Source organism: Octodon degus, unplaced genomic scaffold (assembly GCF_000260255.1).
Source record: "Octodon degus isolate 3935 unplaced genomic scaffold, OctDeg1.0 scaffold00031, whole genome shotgun sequence".
NCBI classification, from domain to species: Eukaryota; Metazoa; Chordata; class Mammalia; order Rodentia; family Octodontidae; genus Octodon; species Octodon degus.
The window spans coordinates 17,335,769-17,350,142 of NW_004524607.1; the positions used below are offsets into that span (position 1 = coordinate 17,335,769).

At 39.9% G+C, this 14,374-nt stretch overlaps 1 protein-coding gene across 3 annotated transcripts in view; it reads right to left on the reverse strand.

Annotated features, from left to right (window-relative positions):
• Window positions 1-14,374, reverse strand: part of Baiap2l1 (BAI1 associated protein 2 like 1) — a 98,341-nt gene that overhangs the window by 58,269 nt on the left and 25,698 nt on the right. For all 3 annotated transcript variants that reach the window (XM_023713406.1, XM_004629633.2, XM_023713405.1), the window contains one exon: window positions 11,845-11,931. In XM_023713406.1, coding sequence (XP_023569174.1) covers window positions 11,845-11,929 — 85 coding nt within the window. In that variant the 5' untranslated portion in view covers window positions 11,930-11,931. The remainder of the gene's footprint in view (window positions 1-11,844; window positions 11,932-14,374) is intronic.

The following is a 14,374-nucleotide window of genomic DNA, read 5'->3' on the forward strand; positions in this document are numbered from 1 at the left end:
AAAAAAAAAAAAAAGAAAGTACATAACAAGAACCTGTGTCCATACAAAACAACAACAAAAAAAGTGAGCCTCACCTGTAACTAAAAGATCAAGTAATTTTGGTCAATAATACCTACTTTTGCTCAGCGGCACTCTCAGTGATGCTAGTATGAATTGTTTTATTTGGACCTTAAGGATATATCTGTAATGTTTTTGTGAATTAGTGACACCTCTCTGAGAATCTTTTAGTATTTCGGAGGGCTTACTTTTTTTAAAACCAAAGACTGTCAAGCTACATTTTGAATATTGCCAAACAGTAGTATTTTTTTGAAGTTTTATAACCTGTAAACATCTTATCAATAACTGTATCTGTGACATTCCAGGTTCCCTGATGAGAAGAAAAAATCTATTTTGCGCCCAACTTAAGAAACTGACCCAAACATTAAGTAAGAGCTTCAAAATAATGAAATAATGGACAAAAAAGTAAAAGCTTAAATTTTTGTAACAGTAAGCTGTAAGGAGCTCAAGGAAAATTTATAAACTTCTCAAAGAAAGTCTTATTTTTTGAGAAATAAGAACAATCTTTGATAAAAAAAAAAAACCTAACTCAAAAGTTCTTTCAAATCTTTTGTCAAAATATTTCCCCGACCATTTTTACTTTCTCTTTCAACTTCTCAATATATTCTAAGTTTTAAAATAAACATTGATTGATTTAAGGACAAAACTGGATGTTCATTCAGGCCTGTTGGAGTATGCCTACAATCCTAGCACTCAAGAGGCTGAGGCAGAAGATAGCTGTGAGTCCAAGACCAGCTGGGGCTACATAAAACAAGTACAAGGCCAGCCTGTACGACATAGTAAGTTCCTGTCTCAAAAAACAAAACAGGACAAAAACCCTAGAATTTTACTCAAATCTCAGTTTCCTCATTATTTTTATTTTTACTTATTTTTTTCATTTGGGTATTATACACGGCCTCAATATGTAGCTTGGACTCGTGGGATCCTTCTGTTTTCAGCCTCCCCAGTGCTGGGATTACAGGCATGCACCACCATGCCCAGACTCTGTCACAGGCTCAGCATGCCTGGGGGTAGGACTGGCTTGGCATGTGAGACTGGGGATGAACCCTGGTCCCTGCGCTTGCCAAAGCAGGTGTTTTGTCTGCTAAGCTATCTCACTGGCCCTCAGTTTCCTCTTTTAAGTGAGCACTGCCAGGTCAGTACAGTATACTGCCTCAAGTTGAGCTGTGTATACATGGGAATGACTTGTGTTCCTGTAGGGACACACCCTGACAACACAGTGTCACATGAATTTGACCCTATAAACATTTTATCACCTAAACACAGTGCGTGCAAATGTTTTACCTGCTAAATATCCCTCCACAAAGCTCTAGGTTTTGGTTGGCTGGTTAATCTCAGCAATAAGGCTAAGTGGTTAAGGACCTAAGCTTTTTATACTACTGTGATGGTTAAGACTCATGCTGTGAAATGTCTGTTAAATCTGGGTGCTTGGACAGATGTTATTAAGACACATTTTTCTTTGGAGAAAAGGATCTCAATTCCTTCACATGACTACTCACATTTAAGCAACTGTATGATACTAAGGTCCTCCACTGTCTGGGAAGGGGTCTATAAAGAGCCAGATCATAAACATTTTAGGCTTTCTGCAACCATTCAACTCAGCCACTATAGGCTGAAATCAGCCATTAACAATACATGAAAAAATGTGTATAGTCATGTTCCAGTAAAACTATTTGGAAAGAAGAGCTGACCAGTCTCTGTAGTTTGGTTACCCCTGTAGTTAAGTAAAATATAATTGATAAAATATGATATTTTGGCAAAATGACTTTGAAAGAGACTTAAAAATATATGCTATTATCTTCAAGTAAATGAAAGTATTAGCTTAAAAGTGGCCAGAATTTGCTATTTCCTAAGATGATCAATTTTATATCACTTTCAAAAATAATATAAAAAAAAAAAACTAAGGTCTTAAGAAAATGAAATGGATGTCTAGGGGAATAACAGATAACTTAAATGTCACTATGACATTTTAGAAAATTGTAACTTTCCAACTTTGTGTATTTACATTACAATGTTGACTTCTTTGAAAGAAATAAACTACATTATTTATCAAGGAACCACAGAAGCTCTCCCAGCAAAGGCATTTTTTCCTTTTCATTTTTTAGTGATTTCCAACAGCAAACCTTCTACACTAGATGGGAGAGGGGGGGAAAGGGTGATTTAAAACCCTCAGAGAAAGTATCCTTCATGAATGAGACCAAAAGAATCCAATAATAGCATCAGCAGGATTACAGTGCAAGAATTTCAAACAATGGAATTACTACATAAATGAAAAAATAAAGACAAAACCCAAAACTACCAAAACCAACTTGTAAACTCAATGATAAAAGGATAACTGAATTTAAAATGGGCAAAAGATCTGAAGAGACCTTGCTCCACAGATGAAATATGGATGGCCAGTAATAACATGAGAAGATGCTAGTCACAAAAGAAAGAATGAAAATCAAAATGAGATGCCTTAGGAGAATATAGCTCAGCGGCATAAGCACCTGTCTGACAGGTGCAAGGTCCTGAGTTCAGTCCCTGGTACTGGGGGGAAAAAAAGCAAAATGAGATGCCACTTCACATTCATTTGGAGCACTACAATCAAAAACAAAACAAATATAAAAAAGGGCTGGGGATGTAGCTCAGTGGTATAGCATTTGCTTGGCACTTGCAAGGCCCTGGGTTCAGTATGGTAAATACCCAGTATGGCAAAACAAAACTGTAGACAATAACAAGTGTTGGACAGGTTGTTAAGAAACTGAAACCTTCATACGCTGGTGGGAATATAAAATGGCACATTTTGGGCCAGCCAAATAGCTCAGTGGATTAAAGTGCCTGCAAGCTGGTGTAGGGGCTGGGGGTTTGATCCCCCGGGCATGCCATGCCAGCCCCACCCTAGGGGCGCGGTGAGATGACAATTGAGACTGAGTGTGGTGGCGTGTGCCTGTAATCCCAGCTCTTGGGAGGCTGTAAACAGGCAGATCACTACAAGTCTGATCTACTGGTGAGACCCTGAATACCCTGTAGACCCTTCCCTAAAAATAAAAAAATAAAAAGTAAAATGGCATATTTTATACAAGTCAGACAGATCCTCTAAAGAATGGTTTAATTTTGACTTGCTATAGGAGCCAGGAATTCCACCCTTAAATATTCAACCAAGAGAAAGAAAAATCTGTGTACATAAAATTTGTACATGAATGTTCACAGCATTAATTTTAATAATTAAAAAGTAGAAACAACAACAACAAAAGTGGAAACAACCTAAATGTTTTCAACTAGTAAATGGATAAATAAATATGTCAAAATCTATACAGGCTGTGTATCTTCTACCTGAAATGCCTGGGACCAGAAGTACTTTGGACTTCAAATTTTGAAATATTTGCACATATATAACAAGGTATCTTGGGGATGTGACCCATGTCCAAAAATTCATTTATGTTTCACATACACCTTATATACCTACCCTGCAGTTCACTTTACACAGTCTATTTAGTGCCCTGCATTTTGACTGTAACCCATCCCACAAGGTCTGGTATGGAACTTTCTCCTGTGGGTCACGTTGCACTCAAAAAGTTACAAATTTTCAGATGATGGATGCACAATTTGAGTAAGAATATATTACTCATCCAGGAAAAAAAAATGAAGTACTGAGACATACTGCAATATAAACCTTAAAATCATTCTACTAACTGAAAGAAGTCATGCATAAAAGACTGCATATTGTACTGTTTCATTTATATGAAATGCCCAGCATAAATTTATAGGGTGGAAAGTATGCTACCTGTTACATATGGCCAAGGGTGGATTAAATAGGAAGTGACTGCTAAAAGGTACAGTTTCCTTCTAGGGTGATGACAATATTCTAAACTGACTGTGGCAATATTTACACAACTTTGTGAATACAGTAAACATTATACTTATTTTGGTGCTAAGGAATCAAGCCCTGGGCCATAGGCATATGAGCCATGGATTCTACCACTGAGCTACACACCCAACTTGAACTATTTACTTTAAATGGGTGAATTACATGTGAATTTTCCCTTAAGTCACTAGAAAATATGCTCAACATTAATTTGGAGATTTAAAAAGAACTAGAGTATATAGAATTTACAGTAATGTCTCTGAAATTAAGAACTTAATGGAACTAGCAATTAGATAATAAATATTTAAAAATATTGTTTATGATAGGAAAAAACACTACCATGTCTCTGATGAGCCTATAAAAATGTTCAAGGCTTCTAGAGTTAAAAATACAAAAATTAAAGCCAGCTGAGGAGGCACATGTCTCTAATCCCTGCCCTTGGGAGGCTGCTGAGAGAGGAATGCCAAGAGTTTGAGGCACACAGTGAGCTCAAGACCAGCCTAAACTACATTGTGAGACCCTACCTCAAAAAATGAACCAACAAGTAAACAAACCACCCCAGAAATTAATTGTCTCACATCAATGAAAGGATACATATCTTCACAGATTACTGAATATTAAGACATTATGGATTCCAGGTCAAAATCTTGGGACATTTTTAAAAAATAGAAACTGCTAAGCTGATCCTAAAATATAACAGAAAGGTTCTAAAACACCCAAGACGGGGGCTAGGGATGCTCAGTATTACAGCCTCACCTCACATGCATGAGGCTCTGGGTTTCACCCACAGCTCCACACAAAGAAAAAAACAGAACACTCAAAACAATCTTGAATAAAGGCAAGGCGAGAGGACTTCATACTAGATACCAAGACTTATTAGGCCAAAATGTGTAGTTGTTACTAATCCACATGATATGTTACAAAAATGAGTAACTGCAAGGTAAATTGGTCAGAAAAACCAAAAGTGCAGCGAAAGAAAACTAAAAGAGCAGTGAACAGTGGGTAATACTGGGCCAAATGTCAATGGCATTAGGAAGACACAGATGACTGAGAATGCTGACGCAGCTGCGGTTTGAGAGGATCGATGTGTAGCCACAGGAACCGAGTGAGGCTCAAATTCATCATTCTCACAGAAGACGGTGCTTGTGGCGAAAAATATGAAGATGTTTCAAAGAGAGCAACGCAGCAAAACTCTCTTCACATTAAGGAACTCTTGAAGATACTTCCTGATAGCTTCACTGAAATCGCTGGAAACTGCCTGTGACACCATGAAGTAAATATGTGGTCTTTGTTGTTTCCTAACATACATACAGCTCCTAAAGTATTTAGAAGCTCAGGCTCCTGAGCGATAAGTGCCTTCTGGTATGCTAATGAGTTGACCAATGCTGGGGGCTCCTGGACAGGCTCATGATAGGGGCTGGTTGTCAGGACAGCAGCCAGTAGCTTATTAGTCCATCATGGCTGTGTAATGCGGCTTCCTAAGGAATCCCAACAGATGAAATTCATGCAACTTCTAGAGAGCTGACCATGCAGAGGCTTCTAGAGGGTAGCACACCCAGGAAGGCGCAGAAGCTCCTCATCCTTTCTGTTTAACTTGCCTAAGCATTTCTTCACCAGAATCATTTATAGTTCACCAGTCCTAAGTGCTCCCCAAGCTCTGTGAGCTGCTCTAGCAAGTTAGTCAAACCCCAGCAGAAAACAGTGGAAATCCCAATTTATAGCTGACAAGTCAAAGTGTGGAGAACAACTCATTACTGCATCTGGTTCTGAAACACAGCATCTTCTGGGATTGAACTCAACCAGTGGGATCTGTCACCCTAACCTCTTCAAGTAGGTAATGAGAGTCAAATGGAATTCAAAGACACCCAGTTGGTGCCTGCTACAGAACTGCTTGTAGAGAGTGAACCCACCCCCCACCCCAGAACATTTGGCCACAGAAATGTTTTGTGTCATGACAATATAATAGGAAAAATTGTATTTTTTTTTTTAGCTATTTTGACTGATTCCAATAGGTTGAATTAAAAAAAAAAAACACAAACCTATTGGAATCAGTCAAGATATTTAAGAAAAGGAAAGGAATATGACCATTTGTTAATTCACAGGACAAAAGTTTATTCCACATCCTTAGTTATACACAAGAAGACAGTACTATTAAAATTATTTGATAATTTTTATAGCCCAAACCACTAATTCTTCGTGTTTCTAATGATTTAAATTATAGTGCACAAATATCAATTTTATTACTTTTTATTTCCCTATACATTTTAAATAATAATAGTCTTAAATATTCTTGACAAGCATTTTTAAGATCAAAATATAAACACAATTTTCTCCATTGAATGTTATGATGACTACATTGTTTCAACTTGCATAATCATTCTTATGGTCCTGGTCCTATTACCATGAAAAGCCAGGACTACACTATTGAAGACATGAGAGAAGGAATAGAATAACCCTGAAGATGGAAGAAAACAAAGACAGGAAGAGAGATTAATGAAATAGAAAACAAAGATACGCAGGATAAAATGGAACAACTGGCTCGTGGATTATCAAGAATAACCAAGGGAAAAATGTATATTCTTATAAACTGACATTATCTACTTGGTAGGAGAAATTTCATCATTCATAAAGATGACATGAAGCTGGGGAGATAGCTCAGTGGCATAAACACCTGCCTGGCAAGTGCAAGGTCCTGAGTTTGATCCCTGGTATCGGGGAAAAAAAAAAAAAAAAAAAAAATTACATAAAGCCATGGAACATCTCTCAGGTGACAGGTAGCCTGCTACATGGCAGTTTGGGAGGAAAGTGAAGTATGGCCTGGCCTCACTGCCCTGGATCTTTCCTGGGCTCCAGTAGGACAAGAGTTTTCTCTGCAACCCAGGCAGCAAGAAGTCCCAACCCCCTCAGAGGGAATCACCTCCACAACCCTAGCCCCAGTTTTGCTTGGTTGCAAAGTACATTGGTAGGGATGAGTGACCCAGTGTGGTCACCCAGTGAGGTTATCTCTCAGCCTGTGCTGAAGCTTAGGGTCTATCAGCCACCTACGGAAACATTGGACCCTGAAGACCAGCCAGGAAAAATTCACCCAGTGTCTAATGAGGACGAAACGAGGGGACAAAGTAGAGTAGCTGGCACATCATGACACAGTGGTAACAAGACCTCAGTTTTTGGATGGAAGCACCGTAATCTAAAAGTTAAGCAACACTTATCTCTGTGTGTGTGTGTTAGATAGGCAATTTGCTTTTTAAAAATGATTATGTTTTAATTTAAAGCAATACTAGAGATTGAGTCTAGAGCCTTTGTGCTGAGCTACATCCCCAGCCCTTTTTTATTTTGTGACAGGGTCTCACTAAGTTGCCCAGATTAGGCTCCAACTTGTGATCCTTCTGTCTCAGCCTGCCAGAATTTTCATTATCCCTAACCTCTTGACACTTGACATTTAAGGTCAGGACCCTAGTGAAACTATTGTTCCCAAAAGGACTGGTCACTGCTAATTACTACACTAGGCAGCTCCACTGTCATTACTAATAACTCTTTCTTCATCTCCTTCTTAAAATGACTCCATCATGGGAGTTCCATTGTCTTCCTCTTCAGTGGCCTACTTTCTAGCTGGCTCCCTGCTCTGCCCCTGGCCTCAGTGAACTGTACCAGGGAATGAAGTGAAGAGGTGAGACTTGAGGCCAACCACCAACTAGCTCAGTGGCCTTGGGGAAGGCACCTCCCCTCCAGGCCTTACCTGTGAGACAGATGGCCCAGATACCTACACATGGCTCTTGAGAGAACCAAATGCTGACACCACATGTGTACGGTGCTGACTTGGGCCTTGCACAGAGCAAGAGCTCTATCTGTGCTGTCACTACTCTTACTGTGTGAGTGCAGGGAAAAGCCATTCAGACAAGTGCAGGCACACCACATGAGAACGCACTCTCTAGAAAAAAAACAGGAAGGATACAGTGTAATAAGTGGTTTTACTAGAGCAGTAACTGTGTGGGGATGATTTTTACTTTCTCTATTCCCCTAATGTTCAATCACAAGGCTGTGGGGAGCACAAGGGAAAGCACCTGCTGGCCCGCCCCTGTGGATGTCTGAAGGAAGACAGAGAAACAGAAGGAGAGAGGTAGACAGGTGATGTGCATGAGTTCCAGATCACAAGATGCTCCAAAGCTTGGAAACATAAATAGGTAAAGAAACTCACAACTATCCCAGTGCCCTACTTTGCCTCTGTGTTTGGTTCTCCACTTCCAAGTAGGAACAGACTGGGAAGGATGGCTGTGGTCTTCTGGAAAATATGCCAAAAGGTACAAGAGAAACAGTCAGAAGCATCCCCACATCAGTCAGAAGACACAAAATCCCATGAGGCAGAAGATGTCATTCCCATCAGACACACACACAAAACAGAAACAACAGGAGCTCCCATCAAACAGCTGGAGCAATCACGTTTGTACACTGCCTTCCCCTTCATCAAAAGTTGCTGAAACAAGACCTGAATGCCAGAGATGCCTGATGTGGGACCATCAGCAGGCTACTTCCTGAGAGCTGTGTCCCCTCTTCCTTTCCCCTTTTCCTCAGCAGTCCTTGGCTAACCACAACATTGAAGACTTTCTGGCAGCTCTGCCTGGGGGTAGATGATTTAAACTGGAGTACAGGACATGGGGGGCTGTCTGTTGGAGTCCTGGACAAAGAGTTGGTCCTAAAAGATCACACCCAAGAAAAAATTCTCCTTTTTGTCTTTGCAGACAAGCGAAAAAGATGGCCAGATTGGTAGCCATCCTGGTACCACAAGAAAAAGGGCATGAAGATGAGAAGAGAGAGATAAGAAATCTTAGTTCTTAGTGATGCTTAACTGGTAACTTGCTACTTCTGGCCTTAGGGAATAATAAGCATGTTTATTGCTTAACCACCATGAGTTGAGTATTCTGTTACTTTTGGGCAAAAGCATCCTAAATTATTCAGACAGTAATAGGTGAGCTGATTCCAGAAAAGGGATAACTAAATGTAAATATCACTCAGGCATGGTGGCACAAGCCTGTAATCCCAGCAACTCAGGAGGCTGAGGTAGGAGGACCCCTTTGAGTTTGAGGCCAGCTTGGGCTACATATCAAGTTGAAAGGCAGCCTAAATTACCTAATAAGATCCTGTCTCAAAAAAACAAAAACAAAAGCCCTGCATGGTGGTATACGTCTGTAATCTCAGTGCTCGGAAGCTGCTTGGGTGACAATGAATTCAAGGCCAGCCTGAACAACACAGTGAGACCCTGTGTCAAAACAAGAACACAACAAATAAAAAAATAAATATCCAAATTTAGAAATCAGTAGTAGTATTGCTGTAGCTGTCTTTACTAATGGTTGGATTCACCAAACATATTAAATGAAAATTTTGAAATAATTCATGATCTTCACATATGTATTAATCTCTTAAATTATGAGTACCAATACCAAAAAGGCAGCTAACTATACAATAAAATCTTTGAAAATAACAAAAATTCAATCTACTTTGATCTTTTTATGGGGCAGTACTAGGAATTGAAAGCGGGGCTTTCACACTGAGTTATACCTTCTTTCACACTAAATTATATCTTCTTCTTTTTCTTACTTTTTTGTTGTGAGTCTCACTGAACTGCATAGTCTGGGATTAAATTTAGGATCCTCCTGCTTTAGTCTCCTACAGTGCTGGGATTACAGGGATAAGCCACCACACTTAGCTTTTAAAGAGTTAATTGAGGGGCCAGAGTGATAGCTCAGTGGCTTAAGTGCCTGCCTGGCAAGTGCAAGGTCCTGAGTTCAATCCCTGGTGTCAAAAAATAAATAAGTAGAATTCCCTTGATTAAAAAGCTAATTGTTGGGGCTGGTGAGATGGCTCAGTGGTCTAAAGCACCTACTTAGAACAAGCTTAACAAAAGCAAAGGGACCGCGGTTCAATCCCCCAGCACCACATGCCAGCCAGCCCTGCCCCCTGGTGGGCTGAGCTGGCCACACACACACAAATAAATAAATAAAAAAAAAAAAAAGCTAATTGTTCATTACTCTTGTATACAGGAAATTTAAAGATATATAGAATAATATTTTAATCTAAACTTTAATAGCAACAAAACAAAAACTATGTGAGTCAAAAGAGATTAATATTAGGCTTCCAGGGCCGGGGAGGAATAAGCACTTCCCTGGCAAGCACAAGGGCCTGAGTTCAATCCCCCGTTCTAAAAAAAAAAAAAAAAAAAAAAAAAAAAAAAAAAAAAAGAAAAAAGAAAAACAAAAACCCGAACATTAGGCTTCCAAAAGCAACTCTTACTGAGGTAGCATTTTATCATGAGATTGCTGTAAAAGAAAACTAATAACTCTGAGATAGTAAACATAAGCAAAATCATATCTTGGAAAAATAAAACTAGAAATAAAAGTTACTTCTATGCCCTCTGAATACACATCTACATGAAAGAAACTTGGCCATCTCAACATATTTTCCTTACTGAAATTGTACCTTCAAGTTTGTGTTTATACCCACACTGTTGCTGTGGAAATAGTGGATTCAACATTATGAACTCATGGCTGAATAAAGTAAGGTGTGGAACAGAAGTCTTATTTAAACAGTGGCAACACCATAAAACATTCAAAAGGCAAACTGAATGATGGTGACTCAGAGCACCATATGTTTTAATATAAGGGTCATATTTTTTCCTGATGCCTGACACAAATAGGATGTTTTTTGTTAATTTAGTTCTATTTTTGGAAACCTATAATTACCCCAATTATTCTCCAAAATGTCATAAATTCTTCTATCATCTGTCAAAATGTCCTAACTTTTGCTCAGTTTTGCTTTGCTGTGTGTCTGGCTGGCTGCAGGTTATGAAATTGATCTTGCTTATACAGACTTTCCAGTTTGGTCCTCGTCAGGACACACGGAAGTTATAGTCCCTGCAGCACCCAAGCCAGGATTTCAAAACACTTCTGCACATTATTGATTGCATTAAATGCAGAGGTATCGACTTATTCACCATGTATCATAATTTCAGGACTGCAGTCTATCTTTTGACTACAGTTTTATGAACTCTCAAGCAGAAAACTGCCAAGGAATAAGGACAAGCACCCAGATCCCCTTCACGCCCAACAGCCTAGTTCCCTACCCAAGCCTCTGATTTGGCTCTGGTCTTTGATGGATCAGTCTGAGTTTCCAAGCAACATTCTGAGACCAAAAGGTAAGCATTATAACCCATGATACTCTTCCACTTTTCTTCAACTTGTCCTTCCCACTTGTTAACTGGAAACACACACACACTTTCTATTCTTTCCTCCTGCTTTTCTGAACCTTTCAAATTATCACAAATATTTTAAATATCTACAACATATTCAACAAGTTTTAAAAATAAGGGTCATGTGTAGGGCTATTTAAAAACTGGACCTTCCCCCACAGGAGACAGTAACAGTGAAGTGGCTCCGTAAATAGAAATCCAGCCTCTCTGCTCTGCGCCTGTTGCCCAGGGTGTGGCCACCTCTGCCTGCACAGGAGAGCGATTCATACCAGCAAAACCGGAAAAATCACAACCAAGAGCAACTGTGGAAGCAGTGAGAGACAAGAAGGCAATGTAAGGAGCTGGGTTTTCTACGAGGTGAGTCACAGGAAACACTTGCCTGGTCAGAGGCACGGCTTGCCCACCTCTTCTGGTTCAGAATGTAGGTCAGAGCTCCCTGGGCTTGGCAATTAGGGGATCAAAGGCCAAAGGCAAGAGCTCAAGGGCCAGAGGCAGAAGTCCAAGTTCTTAGAAAAGTTGGGAAGCCCCTCCACTCAGCCCTCAGGCACCACGCTAGGCCTGCTGTCCAGTCTAGCTTCTGGTTCTACAGACTAGGGATGCCCAGCTCGCTCTCCTTTCTACTCTCCAGCAGGCTACTTCTTGCCCTCTCCTCAGGGTGTCCAGGATGACAGGAAGGTTTGCATAATGGATGTTGACTCACCCAGCTCAGTTGACACAGGGGACCCAGAGGCCATCTCCCCGATCTTGGCCACTCCATCATAGTAGGCTTTTCCTGCCATGATCATAGCTAGACAAGAAAAGTGACACACAAAATCATCACAGACTAGAAAAAGAGAGACACACGCACCCACACACCGAAGAATTGGTCAGTCTCTTGTCTTATCTCTTTTACTGGCTAGGCAACTAAGGCTGCTCTACTATAATACTTTTCCTCAATTTATAACAAATACATTTTTAAAAGTTAGATTTTAAAGGACAACATAAAAACAAGGAATGAAAGGGCCATAGAATTAATTCATATGTAAGTCCAGTGGAAGGAAGAGCACTCTCAGAACACATTTATCTATTTTAGCATTTATTGTAGAGTCTTAAAAACTAAGTTATGATTTTTACCATATTTGAATATAAGCTTAAAAAAATGTAATACTTGGCTACACTGTTTTATAAAACTATTATTTTATAAAATCCTTAAAGTGTAATTATAAAAAGTACAATAATAATTAACATTGACGTAGACTTCTTTCAGGTCATCACTTAATCTACCTGATAATGTTGAGACAAGGTAGTTATGAGCCCTTGCTAAGGGGGTGGATTACAGATTTTGGGACATCCCCAAGGTCAATAGTGAGTCAGAAGCAGTGTACACAAATCCTGCGAAGGTACTTTACTTCCTCAGTTCTAAATTATAGTGCTTGTTGACTCTCTGGTCTTAGCAGGAACTGAAGAAAAAGTGACTCTGCCTCAAAACAAGGTGTGTAGCCAGTAAGCTGTCATGTTAATATATGTATTTTGGAATGAAGATTTCAAGTTGTAAAGTACTGATAAACTGAAAAGCAAATTATGGGAGAATGGATGCAGGATTACACAATATTTGAACAAAAACTGTAGTCTGCATCTGCATACTAAATTGAAAGTATTAGTTAATTGCTAATTTACATTAAAGCCACATATCACCTAACCTTCTCAGTCTTGTAAAGTATCTTTGGTTTTATGGTAAACCTGAATTAATTCAGAAATTATATAACTTATGCAGAACACAGTTATTATTTTCATGATGTTGCCCTCCTTTGTAAACACATTAAGGTTGCTTGTACTACTTATTATTGTAAGGAATGAAACATATTAATTCTATTTTAGTGGTATTAATCTAGATTAATCTACATACGTACCTGTTCCCTAAAATATAGTTTCATCGGCTTACTGTTTTACTCAAAAGCCTTCAAAGGCCATTACTGTCCATAGTATAAGCCCCTGTTCCCTGGAGCTCACTATAGATTTTTACATTATATGTGATCTTCAATGAATTATCCCTCCCAGAATTCTCAGTTTGTGGGGTTCCCTTCCACACGCCTGAGTTGTCTGGACACAAGATTTGCCTCGGCCAATGTGCTATCAGCTAGCATAATTCCCACAGGGACTTGGTAAATGTCAGGTATTAGGGCCTATACTCTGCAGACACCACTGCCCCAGTGTAAGAATGCAGTGTGGCCTCCTTGAAGGAAAGAGAGCTTGCATATCCCCCAGCCCTGAGACAGCTGATTAATGCAGAAGTGAGAGTTTATAAGAGAGATAAACCACGATCTCAAGTTACCAAGTTTGAGAGTTTATTGTGTAACAATAGATGATAGATATAGCATTCAAATGCTCATGTCTGCTGGTCCGATCCCATCTATTCCCCCTTGACATCTCACCAGGTCAGTGCAGGTCTCAAGCCTTGGCTGGAATGCTGCCTTTTCTATCAAAAGCAGTTTTTGCTGGCTGAAACCAAACATCTGTTGGCTAGCTCAGCTCCTCCAAGGCCTCCTGCCTGCTCCAGTCCACACCAATCTCCACTACTCAGATTCCTGTGCACTGGTCTAAACAACACTTTTAGCTCTTCGCATGTTGCCTTGCCTCCTAATGTAATGGTGACCAGATCTGGCTGGCACCTTGCGCTATACTCCAAATTCTTATAAATGTAGCTTCAGGAAAACCACAATCAGAAGGTGGGCAGAAATACTTATGAAAGTGTAGAATAAACTCAGGAGGTGTTAAAGTGATAAGAGCTCTTTTGGGAAACGTCCTTTTAGTAGATTAAGCTGCAAGCAGCTCACTGACTTGTCCTGTAACTCTGCCTCAAAGAGGCAGCTCTTGCCAGAAAGAAAGCAACAAAAACAAACAAAACAAGCAGTCAAACAAACAAATAGGCCATGGCAGGTCATAGTGATTTCCTTTACAGGTACCTCTATAGCAATGCCTTTGTGGCCTTGTGATTAGGTAATCACCAGGGGAGAGTTAGCAATGCCAGGCTCTTGCACTTGGGTGGAGGGAAGGCACCTGGAGAAGGCAATGACCCTGCTGGAAGGAAGGACAGTCCCAGGCCTGCTGCTTTTCCTGATACCCAAAGCCTCAGGCAAAAAAATAAATAAATTGGACTGGTGAGATGGCTCAGTGGTCTAAAGCACCTACTTAGAACAAGCTTAGCAAAGCACAGGGACCACGGTTCAATCCCCCAGCACCACATGCCAGTC